Genomic DNA, 25,613 nt, shown 5'->3' with positions numbered 1-25,613 from the left:
TGATGAAGAACAGTATGGCCAAATTTTAAATGTCAAATTAATAAAATACTGAGAACATTCAATTTAATGCATAATTTTTAGCTTGCCTCAATAAAGTTCAATTCCAAGTAACTGTAAGCCCTATGTTGACCAAACTTGCAAGGTCATGGTGGTAACTTCATACATTAATTCTCTCAGTCTGTCTGTAAAACTTTTATATCCGAGAAATGAATTGCAATGATTTTTTTTACAATAATTGCTTATGGCCCCATCACTCTTTATTTTATAAACACAAAAATATTGATAGATCTATAAATATCATTATTTATTTATTTTTTGTTGTGGCCCGTCCAAAAAAAAAAATCCGGATTTTGCCATCTTATGCATGTCGGGTTCTAATATTACAGACGAGTCCAATGTTTCCTTATTGATTTTATTGCACGCTCAGTGCGCCCATTCTCATAAAATTGGGGAAAAAACATGTAGCACTACAAAAAGACTTTTTACAACGTTTAAAAAAGAGAATGACTGACACAGAGGCCAAGGTTCATTTTCGAGTCATCCGATTTATTCATGAAGCTGGTAAGAATGTCATTATCTGACCTGCACAATCATTAATAACAGATTAAGAAATGAAAATGTGATATTTTTCCTTTGACCATGTTGACTGACGTATCAAAGAAAGAAGTTGGAAGAAAAACATCATTAATGCGCGAAGCGCATCTTTTTAAACACTTTTTAAACCAATTTATGTATTTTATCAACCTCCTACATATAACAGGTTGGGCACAGCCTAGTTAGAATAATCTAACTGTGTCTCGGTACAAGCCCTCACCACAGTTAGAATACCGCCTATATACTCGTAATGTAGCAAAAAATTGCAGAATCGCACCGAAACGATTTTGAAGGATACAAACGGATTTGCACTGAAAATAACTTGCAAATTAATCATAACAAACCTTTTTGAGATTGCTTATGCCTTTTATCCCAAAAAAACAATCCATATAAATACGAAAATCCCATTCATTTTCTCAACGTTATTCTCTCGATTCAAATTACCTCCATGTTTACATTCGGAACTCTCAAGATTGTTCCTAGTAAATGCACTATGCGAGTTATCGCCCGTGTTTCTTTCTGCTACATTACGAATACACGGAACGAATTCTATCGTTAAACCGGGTCCGTAGGACAATATCATTTTAACGATAGAACATTCTATCTAGGCACAGCCTACCAAATGGTACTTTATCTCCCGTTTGGTAGATAATCTACGGGTGTTGCTAAAACGCGGAACGGAAAACGGAACGGAAAGCGGAACGGAGCGGAAAACGGAAAATTTTTGTCAAACAAATAACGTAGATTCGATATAAAACAGACAAAAGAGCAATATTCCTGTCGTAAAAGTCATTTCTAATAAAAAGTTATTGTAAACTATAATATAATCATGAGTCATACACACCCTCCTTGGAAAAAATGGTACGGAAAGAAATTCGCCACCCCCCCCCCCCCCCCCACGAAATAGGATTTCCGTGTTTGGGCAAAGGACATATCCCCTTTTTTTTGCTTGTCAAAATTGTTGTATGTAGGAAATTTTTTACTGATCCCCCCCCCCCCCTCTTTCAACTGGTTTCCAATGCCAATGTCTGTAAAGACAAAAATTACTACTTATAATATTCAGATTGTGCATGCAGTATTGAATTCGCGAATCATGAAAGGGGAGTGGCAGTTCCAAGTAGGGGCCCACAGCCACATTAATAATTGATTTATTAAACTTTTTGTATATTTTGAACACAAAAAGCGGCAGACCTATTACAGCTTCTCAGTTCTCAGACCTTTCCAATGAGTGCATGGGAAAACAAACTCATTTTTACGGGGTCATTCATATACCCCCCCCCCCCCCCCCCCGCCCCTAAACATACACGCATATGTACTGCAAACAAACATAATTTAACTTCACTGAATGCAAAGATTCTGCATTTTATTTACCACATGAAAGTTTTCCAACTTTGTCTATCCAGAATTTAAATATATAGAAAGCTACTTTATTTTGAATAAAATTTTAACAACCAGTGTGTATAAGAGATGTTTATTCGAGCTTAACGTAAAGGTTTGCCCTAAACGTAATCTTAATGTTTTTTTTTACATTTTATTTCTCTTGCCATGGTTCATCAAGATATCAAATATTTGCCCCCCCCCCAAGTCATAACCTTTTCACTACGGAAATGTTTGTTCAAGTTGACATCCTCACAATTTTTGTGAATGTAATTAATGTAGTATGTTAAGAGTGTAAAAAAATATAGTACTGAAAGATGTTGGAGTTAGAACTTATCCCCCCCCCCCCCCCCCCCCCCCCCCCCCCCCCGAATCAAACAGTTGTTTTCTTTCTGTGTTTTTCCCCCTCCCGAATTTAACAATTGTCTTCTTTTTGTGTTTTTGCTTGTCAAATACTTTTCAAGTTCGTTTACCCCCCCCCCCCCCTTTTTTTCAAATTCGATTCTAGGTGAATGCTATGTTAGCGATTTTCGTAAATAAGAGACTGAGCATGACAAAATCAACTTGTATTTAATAGTGGGGGTTGAATATGTAAAAGATATATCGTTTATGATAAAATTTGTGTATTTTAAGTGATTTAAGGGTGTTGCTAAAACGCGGAACGGAAAGCGGAACGGAACGGAAAACGGAATATATTATTTTGGATTAAATCACTTAAAATACACAAATTTTATCATAAACGATATATCTTGTATCTTGTATCGGGGGGGGGGGGGGGGGGTGTATATGAATGACCCCGTAAAAATGAGTTTGTTTTCCCATGCACTCATTGGAAAGGTCTGAGAAGCTGTAATAGGTCTGCCGCTTTTTGTGTTCAAAATATACAAAAGGTTTAATAAATCAATTATTAATGTGGCTGTGGGCCCCTACTTGAAACTGCCACTCCCCCTTTCATGATTCGCGAATTCAATACTACATGCACAATCTGAATATCATAAGGCCAGCATTTTTTTATTTTTAGGTTTACGAACATCAGAATGAAAAAGTCCCGTAGGAGGAGGAAATAAAAAAAAAAATAAAATTATATTTTGGATACATTATCGACTTTTCTACAAAAAAATGCTCTCCTAACAGGCTTCTTGCCACTGGACACATAAGGGTTACAAAGGGGAAAATACAACCTTTAATTGTTTATTTCATCATCTACCAGTTGGGGGCAGTGATATAAATCTTTTGATATTGGACAAAATACAGATTTAAAAAAAAAAAATCAATTTTTTAAATCTCTTTTTATATATCTTCATTTTTGTTTTCAATGTGTGTTAGGTAGAAATTCATTCTAAAATATTAATATACTCGAGAGCTATAAAAGTAATAATTCCTTTCATAAAACAGACAGGGAGTATTCCCAATGAGTATTGAGGAGTAGGGTGGAATTTTTTTCAATTAAGTGTAAAATAATTTTTCTGGCTGCCATAAACGATACTACATGCCTGTATATATTTGTATATTCTTGTTTTTAAATAGTTGAAATATTTTATTCCTTTAGGCTATTGTTTATTTCTTCCTCAAATGGACTTAACTTCTCCCATAGTTTTATTCATTACATCTGATGCATAAGCGACCCTTTTCTGAAGAATGATGCTAAGACTGTAAGTTATGACAGAAACCTAAACAATGTCTCTGACAATAGCTACCATGGGCAGTTTTAAACCTGTGGGAGGAAAATAATTTACAATTAAAGACAGTTACTTTTGAATACGGATACATAATTATCTCACCAACATGTCACTTTGCAACAAAGTCGTCAGCATTTTATTGTTCTCTGAACGGGTTAAATGTTTTAAATGGCACTCCTATCGATAAATATTTACATTAAACCAAGCTTTAGTGCTGCTATGGATTTGACACAAATCTCCCTTCATTACCCGCCATGTTGTTTAAAAACCGGAAGTACGAGTTCGTAAATTTGAAATCTCGATCCCGACTCAAATTTGACATCGGAAAGAAAAAAATCTGTTTTTCTCAATTTTATTTTTTTTCTGAAAATTCAAAAACCTGAGCGGCGGGTTTGTAAACCTAAAAATAAAAAAATGCTGGCCTAAGTAGTAATTTTTATCTTTACAGACATTGACATTGGAAACCAGTTGAAAGAGGGGGGGGGGTCAGTAAAAAATTTCCTACATACAACAATTTTGACAAGCAAAAAAAAGGGGATATGTCCTTTGCCCAAACACGGAAATCCTATTTCGTGGAGGGGGGGGGGTGGCGAATTTCTTTCCGTACCATTTTTTCCAAGGAGGGTGTGTATGACTCATGATTATATAATAGTTTACAATAACTTTTTATTAGAAATGACTTTTATGACAGGAATATTGCTCTTTTATCTGTTTTAAATATCGAATCTACGTTATTTGTTTGACAAAAATTTTCCGTTTTCCGCTCCGTTCCGCTTTCCGTTCCGTTTTCCGTTCCGCGTTTTAGCAACACCCGTGATTTAATCCAAAATATATTCAGTTTTCCGTTCCGTTCCGCTTTCCGTTCCGTTTTCCGTTCCGCGTTTTAGCAACACCCGATAATCTACCATATCGGTAACGAATTTTACTAACCAAATGGGGGACAAAATTGGTTGTGTTTAATTCCATAGAGTGGAGTGGAATTTTGCATAATTTTAAACCATGTGGAATAAAATATAGATATTTCTCGGTGTTCTGGGTGAAAAAAATCAAAAATTCTATGTGCAATTTTTTGCGCAGAGTCGTTCAAAAATTTGACAAAAAACCTAGATTATGTAAACAAGTGCAATGTTTCTCCGATTTTTACTTTAAAAAGAAAATTCTCTCCTTCTCCAACGATGCTGCACCTGTCAATCATGTCCTTTACATTCTATTTCGATTATCCGGGCAACCAATCAATTAGTGCAAACCAATCAAAACGATGATCTTTTTTAAACCTGATGAAAAGTCGGATTTAACTACGGAGGCACATTTGTGTTAATTTTCAACTAGGAAATCAGAAGAAAAGTAAGTTTTGCCTTTATTTCTTTTTATTTTGAACACAATGGCTTTGTTCTTCATAGAAATAGTAAATGCAGTTGGAGTATGACATAATTATTGTTTTAAAACGAAGTACTTTGAACAAAAACAAGAATAATGGCAAAAGTCATTTTGTACATCTTTTATTGAATATTATTTTTCGAATTTATTAAATTCACCAGTAATATGAACATTAAACCCCAAAAGGTCGCATGGAATCTGCAACTTCATCCTAAAAGAAAAATAACAACAAATATTACGTACAACTCTGGAAAAAATTAACTTTATAGCAGGAAGTGCCCACCATACCGGTAAGGCATGAGGAGATCGTGTTTAACAGGATTTTACGGAGATAAACATTGACGAAGATCCAAAAAGAGATTGAAAGTTAACTCATCATGAGTTTAATCACTGTATAAAATTGGATTTTTATCCAACAAGACACAATAAAGATTTTTTTTTTATCGTTTGATCAAGAAGTTCGGCTGTTACAGACAACTACGGGTATTGTTTTTACGAAATTACGGAGAAATTACACATAGAAATTCGACCGATTTATGTTAATTGTACGAGGAATATGTTCACTAAAATCCCCCATTGCCTGAATAAATATGCTTTTGTTTTATTTCAATAAAAATTGCAATAGAATAAAAAAGTCCCCCATTTGGTTAGTAAAATTCGTCACCGATATGGTAGATTATCTACCAAACGGGGGATAAAGTACCATTTGGTAGGCTGTGCCCAACCTGTATAACACTTTATCATACATGTTGAGATAAACTTATGCTTTATCAACGGGTAGATGCTTTATCAATAATACTTCCTGTTTTGTAATGATCCCCCGCTTCAAGGTTTACTTTATTGAAAATTTTATTTGTGAAAATTATTGCCCTATAAAATGAATTATAAAGAGCGATAACATCGTTAAAAGCAAGGAAAAGACTCGTATATGTCAAAAAAGTGTCTTATTTTATCAAGGAACCTGTATTGGCTACTTGAAGAAAGATGTTACCCCCCCCCCCCCCCCCCCCCCCCTTTAATTCGTTTTCTGAGTATGTAAAGCCTAGAAGAGTTAAGTTGTTGTTACAAGATTCCTTTAACATATGGCCAAGCTTAAAAAAATTTTTGTTTGCAGTTGCCGACCTATAATTTTTAGACAGGGTAGGTAGGTAGGCATTCTTTTTTTTTTTTTTGGAAAAAAAAAGTTTTCAGATTTTTGTTAGATAATTAACATAGAATAAATTTTTTCATATGCCTACTATAAATGAATAAAGCTCTACTCTTCACGTGCACTTGGTATAAACTACTGATTGATAAAGACAAAAAGTGAAACAGTTTCAATATCCTGAAAAATAGGAAAAAAAACTAGGAGACTTATTGTTCACAGAACAATAAGAGGTCTTTCCACCTTTTTAAATTTCTTATAGTTTTATATTTAACTCTCCAATTTAATTTTAAGGGAAATGGCTTAAAAAAAGAAAATGAAAATTTAAAAAAAAAAAAATAATTTTTTTTAATGACCTTGACCTTTGACCTTGATCAGATCTTCAAGTTCAAACGTCAAGGGTCATATTGCAATTGACCCCATGCCTCTACAACTTTTAGTTCTATAGTTATAAATTTAAATATTAAGTGCAAAGAAGTTAAAGGGCAATAACTCATATAAAGGGTCATTAAATCCTTTAGTACTTATACAGTGAAGGTGTGCCTAAAGACCCTTAAGACATTAGTGAAGAGTTCATGCCTCTACGGTCTACAGTTTTGAAGTTGTAGCGATAACAATGTTTTTCGCATAAGGGGCAATAACTTTTGATAGGGTCAATCTTGGGGAACAAAAATGAAATCTTTGAAATAGTTTTAAGAGTACATATTAATGATGCAGAGACTGTTTGCATATGTTAAAAGACAAAAGAGATATAAAAAGAGCTTAATTTTTAATTTTTGGAATGACCTTGACCTTAGACCTTGACAAAATATTCAAGGTCAAAGGTCAAGGGTCACAATGCAATTGACCCCATGCTTCTACCATTTATAGTTTTCAAGATACAAGGTTTAATAGTAAGTATAAAGAAATTAAAGGGCAATAACTCATATAAGGGGTCATCAGATTCTTTTGCACTTATACAGTGAAGTTAGGTCTAAAGACCCTTAAGATATTAGTGAAGGTTTGGTGTAGCTTGAGTCTACAATTTGGGAGGAGTAGCGATAACAAGGTTTTTTGCACAAGGGGCAATAACTTTTAAAAGGTTTTATCTTAGGGGACAAGAATGAAATCTTTGAAACAGTTTTAAGAGTACATATTAATGATGCATTGACATTAAGTATATGTTGAAAGACAAAAGAGATACAAAAAAAAATAATTTTCTCATTTTTGGAATGACCTTGACCTTTGACCTTTACATGAATTTTAAGGTCAAAGGTCAATGAATCTTATGCAGTTGGTCCCATGTCTCTATGACTTCTTGTTTTGAAATTTTTTAATTATTTGTAAAATTCAAAAAGTTTCAGGGGCAATAACTCATTGAAGGGGTCACCGAATACTTTCGCAATGTATAGATTGAAGAGTCCCCATAATTAGTTGAAGACATTCGTAAAGGTTTCATACCTCTGCGGTTTACGGTTTCTGAGGAGTAGCGATAACAAGCATTTCTTGTGAAAGGGGCAATAACTTCGAAAGCGGTCAAGGTTCATTTACGCAGGGTCAACTGCAAACATCTTTTACAGAGTACATTCTTATAGACTATAAATCTTTTCGATAAATCTTGAAACAAAAAATCACACGGCGGAAAAATAATAAAAAAGGAAAAGAAGAAACAGAAGGAAATCAATAGGTCTTTCCACAGAAAGGCGGAAAGACCTAATAATATTACAAAATGGCTAAAAAAAAGTTTGGGTCGGGTGTATTTTCGGTGGGTCGGTAGGCAACTGCAAACAAACAATATTTTATTTTAAGCCTCTTCAATAATGCTTTCTTATATTATACTACGTATGCCTACCCAGTAATGTAGGTGTAACTTACCATGGATCAAGAATGAATCTACAAGTAGGCCCCTAGCCTTGCCAGTTCTAACACGTTTTGTACTGCCATTGTCCAAAGAGTTCATTTTCACAATCCCATGGTCCTTACAACTTTCAGTCAGATGTTCGTTTGATGTAAAGCTCCAGCAATTGTCACATAATGTTTTCAAAGATGCAGATAGCAAAAATTCTAAATTTTGAACATGATCTACTTTTTGGAGGCATGTCAACATCAACGGTGCTACGTCATCAAGTTATACATCATCAATTTGAATTAGCAATCATTCATGTAGTTTCGCAAGGAAAGTCTCAAAGTTTTGTTAAAACAAAAGTCGTATGAGATAAATAGAACATCTATAATTGTGTGATTTGAAATTGGCTTTATCCAACTCGTTGAAATGGTGTATATTCACTCAGCAAGCCTCACGGATATATACACCATTTCAACTCGTTGGATAAAGCCAATATCAAATCACACAATATAGATATCCTCTATTTATCATGTTTATAGACGTGTCAGACTTACTTATTTTAATTTTTGCCATCCTACAAAAAATGAAAACAAGTGAGTTTATCAGTTTGTAGACATGACTATGAAGGCTTGATAAGTGGATAAAATATACAAATTGATGAAAGAAGTTGTTCAGAATTAGGGAGCGAAAGGTAGTTGACTGACCAATGCTAGAAAGTGGTGAAATTTTCCCCATTAGTGTGCAGAAAACCTTGCACTGTAAATTGCTCATTGTTTGCATTATGGGATCAGTAGCATTATGGTCAAGGAATAATATATATTAAACCATAAAGTTATTATAATAGTTCTGTAGCTATCTAACAAAGGTAACATGTTATATAATTTAAACTATAATTAATAAATAATCTACTGTAAACGTGGTTATATTGACGAGTTGAAAAATTGACGAGTTTTTGTTTACGAAAATTGACGAATGTTAATTTTGACGAAATATTTAATCAAGAGTTATGCATCTTTTAATTTACGGTTATACAAAGGCAGCGTCGGAATCACTAAAATTTAATTTTTGTATAGACCATCTACAGTGTGCAAGATTGTACAAACTATTTGAGTGTGTAAGATTTGATTAAATAAATTGCCCTCTTGTATTTGTTTTCATTATAAGCGGTCAATTGCCTGAGGTGACAAAATAGGTCAAACACGGCGTGATAATTAGGCTAAGTTACGCATACAGTATTTGACACACTAGTTTAGATTCAATGTTTTATAAAAAATGTGATTATATATCACTATGTTTTTATATCTAATTACAAGGGAAATTAACAGTAACTTTGATCTAGTTATACCCCCCGCTTGAAAAGCGGGAGGGTATATAGTAATCGTTAATTCTCTCCGTCCGTCCGTCCGTCCGTCCGTCCGTCTGTTACGCTTTGGGATACCCATCTCTTATCTGCAACTCCTCTCATACCACTGAATGAAATTTGATGAAACTTTCACAGAATCTTTATTACATATTGCCATTGTGCACCTCCTATTTTACTTTTTGATCTGACATATATTTTGGATTTTCCAGAGCAAAACATGGACACTGCCATTTAATTCATATGGGAGGCGGGGGGTATCATTTAGTGAGCTCATTGCTCACAGTACCTCTAGTTTTAATAGGGGAAAGCCTATTAAAATTAAGCAGTAATGTTGTACAATGGTCAATGTCTGTTGTGACACTATTTATATGTGAAGTTTGACGAGTGTAAATTTTGACGAAAAAAGACAAATCGTCAATATAGTCAAGATTAGCACATCGTCAAAATTTCCACATTTACCGTATTCAAATGACGTTTCATGCAGGCAACCAAAATTCATGAAAAAAAAATAATAAATTTGATTCTGTTACCAGTATTTATATGTCGAATAAATTTCCTCGTACATTTATTGATTTTACATATTTTAGGGTTGCGACTCCAGATGACGTCAGTTCCACTGGCTACAGCCTCTGTTATCTACCACAAGTTCTTCCGAGAGAACTCCCTTCAACAATATGATCCATATGTAAGTCGCTTAAATTAGACAGATGTTGTAATATCCACAGTAATTAGTATAACATTTTAAAGCAAGATAAGCTTACTTGTTATGTAATTGGACAAGTTATGCAGACCTGACTGATAAGGCCTCTTTTCCTAATTCCCTTATACGTGTTTAATATAACAAATGACCGCGTCATTGAAAGAAACTTTTGTATTTTACAAAATATTTGCTGACAACCTGTTAGGTGAAGATTACAAGAGAAGCCCTTTTGTTGGTATTTTGTTTATGTTGATATAACTTTTGCAGCTGATTGCAACCACAGCCTTATATGTAGCTGGGAAGGCGGAGGAACAGCATATTAAACTAAGGGACATTGTCAATGTCTGTTACAGGTAACAATTAATTAAACTGTGACTGAATGATAAGATTGAACATAATGACTGATAATATTATTAACATTTTAAAATTCTAATAGGTATATAAGCCCAATTACTTATCATATTTTGATAGGAAAAAAGTTATGACTGTCATTAGATCGGGATTTATTTATCAAAAAATGACAATTGTATTTACATAAAAGTTTTCTGAACATGCACTTTTGTACAAATACATCAAGTCTACTTCTAGTCATCTGATATATCTATAACTTGCCTTTTTCACTGAAAATTTAGTTTTTTAGCTCACCTGAGCTGAAAGCTCAAGTGAGCTTTTCTGATCACATTTTGTCCGGCGTCCGTCTGTCTGTCCGTCTGTCTGTCTGTAAACTTTTCACATTTTCGACTTCTTCTCAAGAACCGCTGGGCCAATTTCAACCAAACTTGCCACAAAGCATCCTTGGGTGAAGGGGATTCAAGTTTATTCAAATGAAGGGCCACGCCCTCATTCAAGGGGAGATAATTGGGAATTAATGAAAATTTGGTGGCATGTTTTAAAAATCTTCTTCTCAAGAACCACTGGGCCAGGAAAGATGAAACTTATGGGGAATCATCCTCAGGTAGTGTAGATTCAAGTTTGTTCAAATCATGACCCCCGGGGGTAGGGCGGGGCCAAAATGGCTGATCAAAGTTTTACATAGAAATATATAGGAAAATTCTTTAAAAATCTTCTTCTCAAGAATGACCAAGCCATAATTCATCATATTTATATGGAAGCATCCTCAGGTAGTGTAGATTCAAGTTTGTTCAAATCATGACCCCTAGGGGTAGGGCGGGGCCAAAATGGCTGACCAAAGTTTTACATAGAAATATATAGGAAAATTCTTTAAAAATCTTCTTCTCAAGAATGACCATGCCATAATTCATCATATTTATATGGAAGCATCTTCAGGTAGTGTAGATTCAAGTTTGTTCAAATCATGACCCCCGGGGGTAGGGTTGGGCCAAAATGGCCGACCAAAGTTTTACATAGAAATATATAGGAAAATTCTTTAAAAATCTTCTTCTCAAGAATGACCAAGCCATAATTCATCATATTTATATGGAAGCATCCTCAGGTAGTGTAGATTCAAGTTTCTTCAAATCATGACCCCCGGGGGTAGGGTGGGGCCAAAATGGCCGACCAAAGTTTTACATAGAAATATATAGGAAAATTCTTTAAAAATCTTCTTCTCAAGAATGACCAAGCCATGATTCATCATATATATATGGAAGCATCCTCAGGTAGTGTAGATTCAAGTTTGTTCAAATCATGACTCCCGGGGGTAGGGCGGGGCCAAAATGGCCGACCAAAGTTTTACATAGAAATATGTAGGAAAATTCTTTAAAAATCTTCTTCTCAAGAATGACCAAGCCATGATTCATCATATATATATGGAAGCATCCTCAGGTAGTGTAGATTCAAGTTTGTTCAAATCATGACCCCTGGGGGTAGGGCGGGGCCAAAATTGCTGACCAAAGTTTTACATAGAAATATATAGGAAAATTCTTTAAAAATCTTCTTCTCAAGAATGACCAAGCCGTAATTCATCATATTTATATGGAAGCATCTTCAGGTAGTGTAGATTCAAATTTGTTCAAATCATGACCCCCGGGGGTAGGGTGGGCCCAAAATGGCCGACCAAAGTTTTACATAGAAATATATAGGAAAATTCTTTAAAAATCTTCTTCTCAAGAATGACCAAGCCATAATTCATCATATTTATATGGAAGCATCCTCAGGTAGTGTAGATTCAAGTTTGTTCAAATCATGACCCCCGGGGGTAGGGCGGGGCCAAAATGGCCGACCAAAGTTTTACATAGAAATATATAGGAAAATTCTTTAAAAATTTTCTTCTCAAAGATAGAACATCCATTATTGTTCATGGGACTACTTTTGGATTTTACCTTTTCAATAATAAACCAATTTATACTTTTACCTAGCCACAGTGCTCAGGTGAGCGATGTGGCCCATGGGCCTCTTGTTTTTCTATTTTCACTAAAAACAGCAGCCACTTGGGTTTTGTATGAAAATGGAAGTGATTACCCATGCATTGGAAAGTGCATGATTAATTTTAGGTTGATATACCATGTATACAGTGAAATAAATATATTTGTAAAAACAACTCTTAGAAAACTTTAATAAAAAAGTAAAAGTGATATTTCTGAAAATTGTCTGTAAAATTATCAATCGTTGACAAATTCCACCCAAGTCCAACTTCTTCCATTGATGTCTAATTGAAAGAACGACAACTCTAATTATTTCAACTGGAAATGCCAGGATTTGTAATATGAGGGTCACACTTTTTTAATAGATACTAAGGAAATATTATTACTTGTGCCAGTAAGACTGAGGAAATATAATTTTATTTAAACTATGCAATATATAGTAGCATGATGGTTATGAAAACTACAAAACAAATGACATACTGTCAAATTCCTAATAAGATTCTACTGTATTTTTCTTCCTACATGTATTTATGTTGTGTTTTAGGGCTTTACATCGCAGTAAACCCCCGCTGGAGATGGGGGAGGCCTTCTGGTCTCTGAGAGACACCGTGGCCAACTGTGAGCTGTTTGTGCTGAGAATGCTGCAGTTTAAGATTTCTTATCAACACCCACACAAGGTATCAAATTCACCATTACAAGATATACATGTATAACTTAAATACATTTAATATTTAGGGTTCTGTAAGACTCTAATACCAAGTAGACCATAAAATTTTGAATGCTGAGGAAAAGGTAAGCAAATAGAAAGTTAATGTTAACTGATGAGTGGATGATCTATGGAGAGTGGATGACAATAATAATAATGTTAACTGATGAGTGGATGATCTATGGAGAGTGGATGACAATAATAATTCTTTTGATTTGTATTTCAGTATCTTCTTCATTATCTCAAGTTCCTCAAGGACTGGTTTGAACCCTACAAATGGGAGACAACTCCTATAGCCCGTACTGCCTGGACATTTTTGAAGGACAGTTATCATGGGAACTTGTGTCTGCGTCACAAGCCCCAGCACATTGCGGTGGGGTTAATCTACATGGCGCTGCAATGTCACGGCATTGAGGTGCCGCTTCAGAGTAATGTCGCCGTCCCCTGGTGGAAGGTAAAGGCACTACAGTAGAACATATTTAGGCCATGCAAAGTTAATTCCTTGGCTCTCAGGCCTTTTTTTTCAAGAAATATAGTGAGGAAGGGAGGCATTTTTTTAACTTCTTTATTGCCCCCAAAACATGATGAGGCAGCTTTTTACATTGTACAAAACCTTAAAAAATGATGAGGGAGGTGATTTGTTGTTTATTGATTTAGCAATAAAAAGGGTCAATGAGGCACCCTTGGAAGAGATGAGGGAGGGCCTGAGAATCAAGAAAATGATTATTTTATGGCCCTACAATGGAGTGCCAAGAATAGTTAATTGTGTGTTGTTGTAAGTGTAATTCATTATATCCTTTAGCTTCACAATCTGTCTAAAACCAAGGGGGATGAAAATCACTTGTTAGTAATAATTAATTCATGATAGGCATGTTCGTTCTGAGCATGTTTTCCTGTACATTTTTGTTGTCATAGTTGTATATGCAGAAATGAAGAGATTTAAACAACCATTTTTTTTGTTTCTTTCCTTGCCTGTGCCATATTGACTATAATTCAAAGTAAAATAAAATAAATAAATAATTTGAAAAAAGAGTGATAAGGGTAAATTTTAAGCTTGAATTTTTCAAAAGATGCTTTTATGAAAAGAAAGAGCTCTGAAGTTCAAATTATGGAACAGAAATTATCATTAGTATGGTTTAATGTAGAAGGAGAGAAAGGTAATTAACTGACATTTGTTGAAGCCAATTATTTTATACATCAATTTCAGTGAAATTTATAGGGATTTTAAAAGTTACTACATTGTATCATAAAGCTATAGAGATAAGTATTCATATTCTAAAAATGAATCATGAATATAAAATCTCTATGTATTCAGTCAACTTAGGATTTTTACAATATTTCATCATAGTTTTTGCAGTGTATATATAATTACATTGCTTCCTGTTTCTGTCTCACTTTGTAAAGTTGAAAGAAGGATAGGAGAGGAGTGAACCCTGAAAAAAATCCAGTCAAAAGAAATAAACAAATACTCAGGTGTATTGCAGAAGATTGATCAGTGATATTGTATGATTTATCCCTGAACTTGTAGAAAGACAGTATCTGTATGTATTATTTTGACAGGAGTAGGCTATCTGATTTTCTGTAGCACTTAGATAAACAAACATTGGTGATAAAGACGTCAGACTTAGGGATAAAGGAGAGATCATTTATATTTACTGGTTGTTGACCATATATACAAATGTACATCTACTTTAATCAGTGCTGGACTTAACAAGAGTCTTCCATTTTAATTTTGGGTTTTGTTAATTTTCAGTTCCAACACTGTATTTGGTTGTAATTGATTTCAAAAAAGCCTAGAGATGTGGAATCTGTATCAACAATAAATTTTTACCTTTTCTTTATCTTGTTTAAGGAAGTAGAGGACAGGATAAAAAAATCTATATGTCTTGTATTCCATCTGATGAATTTAATGGACAAAATTGATATTTTGGGACATTCCACTTGTCAATTTATTGACACTGTTCTGCAATATTTTTTAAAGAATTAGTCAGTGTTTTCATCTAATCAGCTTTTTTTTGGTCAAATCTATTCATATTTCAAAGGGAGGTGGTGTTGTTAGCAGTATCAGACTTTGAGACTGAGCTTTCCTGGACTGAAAGGTAGTGACCTCCTTCTGAGATAGAAAAATATCATAATCTGTGTACATGAAGGTTTTTTTTACATCAGAAGCTCATAACTCATGCCAGGGGTCCTGAGTCAACATGATGCGGAATCCTGGCAAATTTCATTTGAAATTTTATGGCTCGTTTCTCTCATTAAAAAGCTTCAATAAATTTAAAGCTTTGAAATTCATAAATAGTTAGATAATGTAAAAAGAAAGGATTCAGTTGACACCACAGATGCACATATTACAAGTTGTTTAACATAGAATGACCTATTGTGATTGCTTGACAGATAAGATAAACAATCAAGATTTGTAATTTTTAGCTCTACTGGTCAGAGACCAGAAGAGCTTATGCGATAGTAATGCGTCCGTCGTCCGTCCATCTGTCTGTCTGTCTGTCTGTCTGTCCGTCTGTCTGTCTGTAAACAATTTTTTAAAATGCTACTCCTCCTACAGTTTTGGTCTGATTTCAGTATAACTTGGCACACACGTAGACTACACTAAGATACATAATTCTGTGTATCGGTTTTTGATTTCGATGAATGGTGTTGCCGTGGTTACTAAAAATGGAAATTTCTGTGAAATTCTTTCAAAATGCTACTCCTCCTACAGTTTTGGTCTGATTTCAATATAACTTGGCACACAAGTAGACTACACTAAGATACATAATTCTGTGTATCAGTTTTTGATTTCGATGAATGATGTTGCCATGGTTACTAAAAATAGAAATTTCTGTGAAATTCTTTCAAAATGCTACTCCTCCTACAGTTTTGGTCTAATTTCAATATAACTTGGCACACAAGTAGACTACACTAAGATACATAATTCTGTGTATCGGTTTTTGATTTCGATGAACGGTGTTCCTGTGGTTACTAAAAATAGAAATTTCTGTGAAATTCTTTCAAAATGTTACTCCAAATACAGTTTTAGTCTGATTATAATATAATGTGGCATGCAAGTAGACTACACTAAGAACATAAAGAGACTTAATCAAGGATCATTATTCTATTTATTGCTGTTGAAAAGTTTCAATTCCCAACTGCTTTTAAGTACTTTTCTCTTCCTTTGCTATAATTACAAACCAGTAGAGCTTCAGTCTCGACAGATACTTCTGGTTCCAAAAAATATCACTACAGTCAGCCCTTGAACTATTGAATGAAGTTTGCAATGGGTCCCACAGCAACATGTTGACTTGGGACCTCTGGCATTGTGAGGATGATAGCTCTAGAGATAAATTTTTTTGCAGACTGAATTTTTTTTTTGGCCAGTTGTAGAATACAATGTAGAAGTGTATTACATGTAAGTGTGTTCTTCCTTTCTTCTAATTAAGACTCATAGTAAAGCTTACCTTTTTCTAAAATCTATTTTTAGGTCCTCACTGATGACATCACAGATGACATCATTAAAGACATCATAGAAGTTGTTATATGGACATATGACTTAGAAACTATGGCAACGACGTGAGATTCGCATGGTGTGTGTAAATTGGAAATTTCAAAACCAGTGGTTAATGATTTTACAAACTTTTCAGATGGTTCACAATGCCTTCATGCAATATCATTGCATTGTATTTAAAAGAACTTTTGTATCAAAACATTTTATAAAGATCTTTTTATTATAAGTTTTTTTCCTGAAATATGGAAATACATGTATCATTATGTGAAATGTTGTTCAAACTTGTAAATTGTTTTTAAAAAATGTTGACATGGAATGAAAACATTTATTTAATTAGTATTTTTGAAATCAGTGCAGTTAATACAGAGTAAACAACACTTCCGATGTTTTTACACCATATAATTTAGATTAATATTTTGCATTGTTTGTACTTTCATTTTACCTTCTTGTGTTCAGAAACAATAAACAAGTCCTAAGAAAGAAAGTCACTGTGTTCATTTTTATTTAACACAAATCTTCAGATTTTGCAGAGAAGAAGATGGGTAGTCATTTGAAAATATTTTATTACCCCAGTGGCCAATAATAAAGTAGCAAGAAAATTCCTCAGGTTGTAGATGAACAGATGTTTAATGTATCTCTTATTTTGGGCAACTCAAAACTCAGATCTCTAGAGATATAATTTTTAGTCCAGTTAGACCTCCAGTGTTATGGTTGTCTTAGATATCCACCAGTGGTATGGTCTGTTGTATTAGTTCTTTACAAGTGGTATCATGGTTATTTTATTAGATCTTCAATAGTGGTATGGTTAATGTGTTAGTTTTCCACCAGTGGTATACATGGTTGTTGTGTTAGTTTTCCATCAGTGGTATACATGGTTGTGTTAGTTCTCCACCAAAAGTTTGGTTGTTATGTTAGTTCTCCACCAGTGGTACGATTGTTGTGTTAGTTCTTCATCAGTGGTATGGTTGTGTTATATATCCCCCAGTGGTATGGTTGTTGTGTTAGATTTCCACCAGTGGTATGGTTATTGTGTTAGATCTCCACCAATAGTATGGTTGTTGTGTTACATCTTCACCAGTGGTATGGTTGTTGTATAACTTCTCAACATGTGGAATAGTTATTGTGTTATATCTCCCCCAGTGGTATGGTCGTTGTGTTAGTGCTCCAACAGTCGTATGGATGATGTGTTAGATCTTCACCAGTGGTATGGTTGTTGTGTTAGTTCTCCACCAGTGGTATGGTTGTTGTGTTAATCTAACAGTGGTATGGACATGTGTTAATTCTCCATTAGTGTTATGCATGGTTATTGTGTAAGTCCTACACCAGTGGTATGGTTGCGTTAGTTCTCCATCAGTGGTATGGTTGATGCATGAGATCATCACCAGTGGTATGGTTGTTGTGTTAGATTTCCACCAGTGGTATGGTTGTTGTGTTAGTTCTCCACCAGTGGTATGATTGTTATATGAGATCACCATCAGTGGTATGGCTATTTTGTTAGATGTCCACCAGTGGTATGGTTATTGTGTTAGAACTCTACCAGTGGTATGGTTGTTGTGTTAGATCACCATCAGTGGTATGATTGTTATGTTAGTTTGTTCTCCACCAGTGATATTATTGTTGTGTTATATCTTCACCAGTGGTATGGTTGTGTTAGTTCTTCACTAGTGGTATGATTATTGTGTAAGATATCCACCAAAGGTATTGTTTTTGTGTTAGTTCTCCACCAGTGGTATGGTTGTTGTGTTAGTTCTCCACCAGTGGTATGGTTGTTGTGTTAGTTCTTCACCGTTGGTATGGTTATTGTGTTAGTTCTCCACCACGGTATGAATTGTGTTAGATCACCACCAGTGGTATGATTGTTGTGTTAAATCACCACCAGTGGTATGGTAGTTGTGTTAGATCTCCACCAGTGGTATGGTTGTTGTGTTTGATCACCACCAGTGGTATGGTTATTGTGTTAGATCTCCACCGGTGGTACGGTAGTTGTGTTAGTTCTTCACCAGTGGTATGGTTATTGTATTAGTTCTCCACCAGTGGTATACATGGTTGTTGTGTTAGTTCTCCACCAGTGGTATGATTGTTGTGTTAGATCACCACCAGTGGTATGGTTGTTGTGTTAGTTATCCACCAGTGGTATGGTTGTTGTGTTACATCTTCACCAGTGGTATGGTTATTGTGTTAGATCTCCACCAGTGGTATGATTATTGTGTTAGTTCACCATCAGTGGTATGGTTGTTGTGTTCTCCACCAGTAGTATGGTTATTATGTAAGATCTTCACAAATGGTATGGTTGTTGTGTTACATCTTAACCAGTTATATGGTTGTTGTGTTAGTTCTCCACCAGTGGTATAATTATTGTGTTAGTTCTTCACCAGTTGTATGGTTGTTGTGTAAGATTTCCACCAGTGGTATGGTTGTTGTGTTAGTTCTCCATCAGTGGTATGGTTATTGTGTTAGTTCTCCACCAGTGGTATGGTTATGTGTTAAATCTTCACCTGTAATATGGTTATTGTGTCAATTCTCCATCAGTGGTATGGTCATTGTGTTAGTTCTCCACCAGTGTTACGGTTTTTATGTTAAATCTCCACCAGTGGTATTGTTGTTGTGTAAGTTCTCCACCTGTGGTATGGCTATTGTGTTAGTTCTCCACTAGTGGTATGGTTTTTATGTTAGATTTCCACCAGTAGTATGGTTATTGTGTTAGATCTCCACCAGTAGTATGGTTATTGGGTTAGTTCTTCACCAACTAGTGGTATCATGGTTTTTGTAACATATGCAAGTTTTACAATGGCAGTGAGACGACAACCTTTACAATAATATTTTATGTTAACAGTTTATCAGCTTGTTACGTATTATTATAACTTTAAATGCGATAAGGTGATAACTTTCATTTATTTGATTTCGCTGGACTGATTTATGTAGCTTAATCAAATAGGTTATGTTGAAAGATAATTTGGGGTAATCTATTATACAAAATATAACTATTCAATATGAGAATTGATTATTTCTACTGAAGGATTTTACTATATACAAAGGTTCATCAGATTTGTAGATTTAAAAATCACGTTTAAATTAAAAAAAAAGAAGACATTTTTAAAGAATTTATAGAAACTTTTTATAAGTATTATAGTTTTCTGTGAAACCTCTGGCTGGAAAATTTTTTTCTTTATACACAAATAAACGACATCCCTGCATGATAAGATAGGATATTTGTCTTGCAGATTAGTATGGGAGATATTATTGTCATTTCTACATTTTTCTATCTATTCTATATATACTGTCATAAAGTACATGTGCATTATTTACTTATTGCAATTGAAAATTGTAAATCAGTGAAGATACTGATAAATATATTTAATATGCGTCAAATCAAACCATGTTATGTATTTTTAAAATCACGAATTAGTAGTTTATCAAAATGTTTCAGTATGGGATAGTTACATACACAGCCCTTTATCATATCACCGTTGTATAACAATTTCTTCTACCCACTACTCAAGATAAAGATTTACAAGCTGGAAGGATGTTTATTTTAAAGTCAAGTCCTTTTTTTATTCTTTCCTTTCTTTTTGTGGAGGTAAGTTTATATTCTTGAAACCATTCAACTCTTTTCTAATTTCGGAACCTGTTTTACTTTCATTGAATATGAAAATGCTTACGAACATCGGGGTAAGAATAAAAAAAATTAATCTGTTTGCTGTACTCCGACCGACTGGTCAAAATTGTCCCTATACCCAATCATTTTTTTCAGCATTTTGAATCTGAAATTTTTTTTATTAAGTTTTTCACAGTATAATTTTTCAAGGATGTAATTTTAAAAAAATATCAAATCTGTAAAGCTATCAGGTATGTAATGAAAGCATGAATAAATTTCTGAGACTGATTTTCATGACAGGTATCATTTTGTGCAATACCGTAAAGCAAAAAGAAAAAAAAAATATTTTCCTTCCTACCTACTCACCTTAAAAAATATGGGTCTAAGTACATTAAACAAAAATATTTTAATTATGGCCCAAAGTATTCAAATTTTAAGTGGAGGTATCAATATACGAGATATATATACGATTATTCATGTCAAATACACACATATTTTGTACCTTTCAGCTGTTAATCCTTCAATCGTTGTCTGGAGTCAGTCCTTATATTGATGTGTGCTCAGCCTACTGCAACGCCAGCATGTTCAGTAGCTGTACGTGCATAAAGAACAATACAATGTTGGTGTGTGAGGGAAAGTCTCTCGGAATCTTCTTAGAAATGAATGTGAAGAAATCAAATCTCAACAGCAGTTGTTCTATTTCTTTCAGTCAAACGTAAGTCAGTTTCAGTATTTGTTTTAAACCTATTAAAATTTGCTTTTTATTGTTAAAGAGTCATATACGAAAAAAAAATACATTTTTATTCCATACACCCCTGAAATGATAAAATTGACACATTAGTATTTAATTGTTCTCGTAAGATTGAGCTAAAGAACATAATATGAAAACTGAATTCTATATTGAAATTGACCATAGAAGTCAAACTCTTGACCAAAATCAGTTAAGGACAAACAATGATTTTATCAGGTTCGACTATGTAAAAAAAAATTGCAATTTATTTTGTTAATTACCAGTATTTGTATTGTAATACTCTAAAAAAACTTTTATATCAAATTCTCAATATTCTCACTTTTAAAATACAATGTATATGCAAAAGCCCTCGGAAATAAAGAAGGAATAGTCTTTTCAAATTATATAAAGACAAAGAAATAAACTTAAATATAAAATACAAAAAAAAAGGAAAAACAACTTTGTATCAAATATTTTTAGTGTTAGTCAAACCTTAACCCTCCGTCCCAGACATATTCATAAGTCATAACACTTATTCTTTTGTCCAATTTTGATCTCTCGTCTATAAATAATTCTAACCTTGTTTTCAACGTTCTTAATATCAATTATTCAGACTTTGGTGGTGAATATGTTCTTTTTTTTTTGAATTAGCAACTTTAGGAAGATGGTAGCGTTTCCATTAAATATAGAATATCATAAAAAGAGTTTGAACATTTCATTGAATACACTTTTGCTCTTGACTAGAAGAACAAGCAGTAAAAAAAATAACACACAAAGAAAAGACAAAAAACAAATTATTAATTAATGACTTTGACTATCATTTTCTCCTTTTAGTTATGAAAATGTTGGATTTTGTCGAACAGAACTTAATAGTTTGGAAACTTTGCTAGGAGACCACAATACGGAAGGGAGTACGATGAAGTTTTATTTTCCGGATAGTGATTCACATGTGAGTACTGTATTTATAAATTAAATGGGATTTGAAACACAAATAACTGTGTGCAATTCTGCAATTTCTACTTTCACAGACGTTGACCACTATATTTATTGTAGAATAAACCCCAAGTAAATTTCAATGTGAGCTGTAATAAGCATGAAAATTACACACAGATTTTAAAACTAGAAAAAGTGTCTAGTACTAAACCTCCAGCATCTAATCATACAATAAGGCTTAAAAGCAACAGAACAAGTTTATGGTATGTATCTTTTCAATTATTTGAATAAATTATAATTATTAAAACATCATATTTTCCAGCAAAAGCAACATATTCTTACTGAATACATTTTCACCGTAATAACTTTTTTGTAGGGTTGACGCTGTAATTCAGGTTTACTATGACTGTCATTCTGGTAAAAACCAAATTTGTAACGAATATGGTCACGTAGTTTGTGCGCCAGGTTACTATGGTGATCGTTGTCAGCGTTACTGCAATTCCTCTGATTTTGAGAACTGTAATTGCAGTACAGACGGTAACCTTACATGTCAGAGGAAACCCGGTGGAGTCTTTTTTGAAATTCAATTAGTAAAAACACATATTCCAGAAAATGCATTGAACGTTATATATGACCTTACTATTCAACAAAGGTAATGTACTCTTGAAATTATTTTATTATTTTTTTTAATTTGACTTCTTTCATTTGACTTGTTTGAACATGTACGACAGACGAACATGCATATATGGTACTCTATACTCACAAACTCAAAAATTATTATTTTCACTTAAAATTATTTCAAATAACAATACTCGAAAAACACTGGCCCACCTAGCTGCAGAACTGTAGCTCTCCGAAAAATTATATATTGATAGACCGGAGAGCTACAGTGCCACCCATTGAAAAAACTGTATATTTTGCGCATAAAAAAGTGCGCTGTTTCTGGATTTATTTCTCCGTGTTTTTAAAGTCGTCATCTCAAATTATCACTAGCCATGTGTTCCTAACGTATTCTTTCACTGATTCCACAACAAAACACTCCTTATAATTGTTTTAATAGCCATCCTGGCCCTAAAACTGAGATCATCGAAAAATTCGCCTTTTTATAATGCCATTTTGGTTTGCAAGGTAATTTGGTCCAACACGCATTGTACAGATGTAAACTACGAAAGTAATTGATAGAGAAGTATGGACTTTATTGAAATCTAGCTATTTTGCAATTGAGGTAAGAATTTGGAAGACTTAATCCAGAACAGTGCACACTTTTTTGTGCGCAATAAATAAACAGTTTTTTCTATGGGTGGCACTGTAGCTCTCCGGTCTATCAATATAATTTTTTTCGGAGAGCTACAGTTCTGCAGCTATGGCCCACCCATATCCATTCTCACGCGCAGGAAGTCAAAAGTAAACTGAATTTCCCCAATTCGTTTTGAAATATGTAAAAAAAAAATGCACCATGTAGATACTTTACCTTATACGTGTCTTACATAATGACATTTTTACATATGACAGGTTTAATTTTAAATCAAAAGTGCATGCTCATAATGTGAATTTATTCTTGCAATTTTAAAGAAGTGTATTTTTTCACTTTAATTCAGAATTCTGTGTAATTGTTTTATCTGTTTTGTTACCACAGCAGATTTTCTTTAAAGGATCCAGTGATCATATTTTTTATCTTGCTTTAAGCTACCTTAATGTCATGTTCCACGAAATGACGTATTCGCCCGTCACGCTTCACCAGACACCTGACCTGAGCATGCTGGGATTTACCAATAACACGCTGAGCTTCTACTATTCAGACTTTAACAGTTTTGTGAGTCTCATCTATCTATCTATCTATCTATCTATCTATCTATCCATCTATCTATCTATATATATATATATATATATATATATATATATATATATATATATATATATATATATATATTGTATCAAAGAGGACAATTGTATTCTTTCGCCCTTAAACGCTGTTGTTTCATCACAATCAAACATTTTTTTTATCTTCATATGGAGTCCAGTGAATTAATTTACAGGTTTTTTTTTCTTTAAAAAAATACAACAAACCTATGTATACCATCCTCTCTGCATTTCTTTTAATGCGGGATGTCGGAGGGTGCATAGTAAATCAGTACTTTTTTGTTGTTTGTTTTTCAAGCAAAACTCTTCATGTGCCATTTATTGCATAGTAAATCAGTATTTCTTTTTTTCAAGCAAAACTCTTCTTGTGCTATTTATTTGAAAACGAACAGCACAACTGTAATTGGGCAAATATTTCGTCTTCACGATGTTGCTCCTACTAGAAACGCAGAATTCAGGCCAGATACTCTTCCGTTGCAGAGCAAAAAGGATACAATCTAGTAAAATCTTTGTTCTTGATATTTCATAAGAAATACTATCTACGATTCCCTTGACAAAAAAAAAAATACTATTTGCTATTTTTTCTAATTTTACAGCTTTAATATTACGTACCGCTTATTCTACGACTGCATTCCTCTATACAAGGAGTCCATTTGCGATCAAGGTATAAATAAGTGTAAAACTAACCATTATGGTGAAAATTGTAAAATAATTTGTAACTCAAGCAGGCCGAATGGAACTTGTTCGGAAAACGGCACATTCATTTGTGACAAGAATTATTTCGGTCCAAATTGTGAGATATTTTGTGATAGGAACAAGCCGAATGGAACTTGTCTGAAAAACGGCACATTCATTTGTGACAAGAATTATTTTGGTGAAAACTGTGAGATATTTTGTGATAGGAAAAAGCCGCATGGAACTTGTTTGGAAAACGGCACATTCATTTGTGACAAGAATTATTTTGGTGAAAACTGTGAGATATTTTGTGATAGGAACAAGCCGAATGGAACTTGTTTGGAAAACGGCACATTCATTTGTGACAAGAATTATTTTGGTCCAAATTGTGAGATATTTTGTAATAGAAGCAGGCCTAATGGAACATGTAGTAAAAACGGCACATTCATTTGTGACAAGAATTATTTTGGTGAAAACTGTGAGATAATTTTTGATAGGAACAAGCCGAATGGAACTTGTTTGGAAAACGGCACATTCATTTGTGACAAGAATTATTTTGGTCCAAATTGTGAGATATTTTGTAATAGAAGCAGGCCTAATGGATCATGTAGTAAAAACGGCACATTCATTTGTGACAAGAATTATTTTGGTGAAAATTGTGAGATATTTTGTGATAGGAACAAGCCGAATGGAATTTGCTTAGAAAATGGCACATTCATTTGTGAGAAGAATTATTTCGGTCCAGATTGTGAGATATTTTGTGATAGGAACAAGCCGAATGGAACTTGTTTGGAAAACGGCACATTCATTTGTGACAAGAATTACTTCGGTCCAAATTGTGAGATATTTTGTAATATGAACAAGCCGAATGGAACTTGTTTGGAAAATGGCACATTCATTTGTGACAAGAATTATTTTGGTCCAAATTGTGAGATATTTTGTAATATGAACAAGCCAAATGGAACTAGAATTGAATTAAATGAAATTAGAAGCAGGCCAAATGGAACTTGTTTGGAAAACGGCACATTCATTTGTGACAAGAAATATTTTGGTGAAAATTGTGAAATATTTTGTGATAGGAACAAGCCGAATGGAACTTGTTTGGAAAACGGCACAATCATTTGTGACAAGAATTATTTTGGTCCAAATTGTGAGATATTTTGTAATAGAAGCAGGCCTAATGGATCATGTAGTAAAAACGGCACATTCATTTGTGACAAGAATTATTTTGG

General features: G+C 33.8%; 2 protein-coding genes across 2 annotated transcripts; both read left to right on the top strand.

Annotated features, from left to right (window-relative positions):
• Positions 1-412: 412 nt before the first annotated feature.
• On the top strand, positions 413-16,926 carry LOC134246743 (cyclin-Q-like). The gene is made up of 6 exons (XM_062729101.1): positions 413-561; positions 9,947-10,044; positions 10,327-10,412; positions 12,928-13,060; positions 13,316-13,543; positions 16,565-16,926. Exons 1-6 carry the CDS (start codon positions 504-506, stop codon positions 16,655-16,657), a joined length of 696 nt encoding a protein of 231 aa, XP_062585085.1. The 5' UTR covers positions 413-503; the 3' UTR covers positions 16,658-16,926.
• An 837-nt stretch (positions 16,927-17,763) lies between these two features.
• LOC134246751 (uncharacterized) lies at positions 17,764-24,926 on the top strand. The gene is made up of 10 exons (XM_062729115.1): positions 17,764-17,823; positions 18,087-18,161; positions 18,305-18,379; positions 18,647-18,934; positions 20,693-20,898; positions 21,748-21,862; positions 21,967-22,109; positions 22,223-22,498; positions 23,533-23,659; positions 24,879-24,926. The coding sequence occupies exons 1-10, from the start codon at positions 17,764-17,766 to the stop codon at positions 24,924-24,926; spliced, it is 1,413 nt and encodes a 470-aa protein (XP_062585099.1).
• Positions 24,927-25,613: the final 687 nt, after the last annotated feature.

This window comes from Saccostrea cucullata, unplaced genomic scaffold (assembly GCF_032062105.1).
Source record: "Saccostrea cucullata isolate Sc308-1 unplaced genomic scaffold, CSIRO_AGI_Scuc_v1 ctg159, whole genome shotgun sequence".
Lineage (NCBI taxonomy): Eukaryota > Metazoa > Mollusca > Bivalvia > Ostreida > Ostreidae > Saccostrea > Saccostrea cuccullata.
The sequence above is the reverse complement of the archived record's forward strand: the minus strand, read 5'-3'. Positions and strand labels throughout refer to the sequence as shown.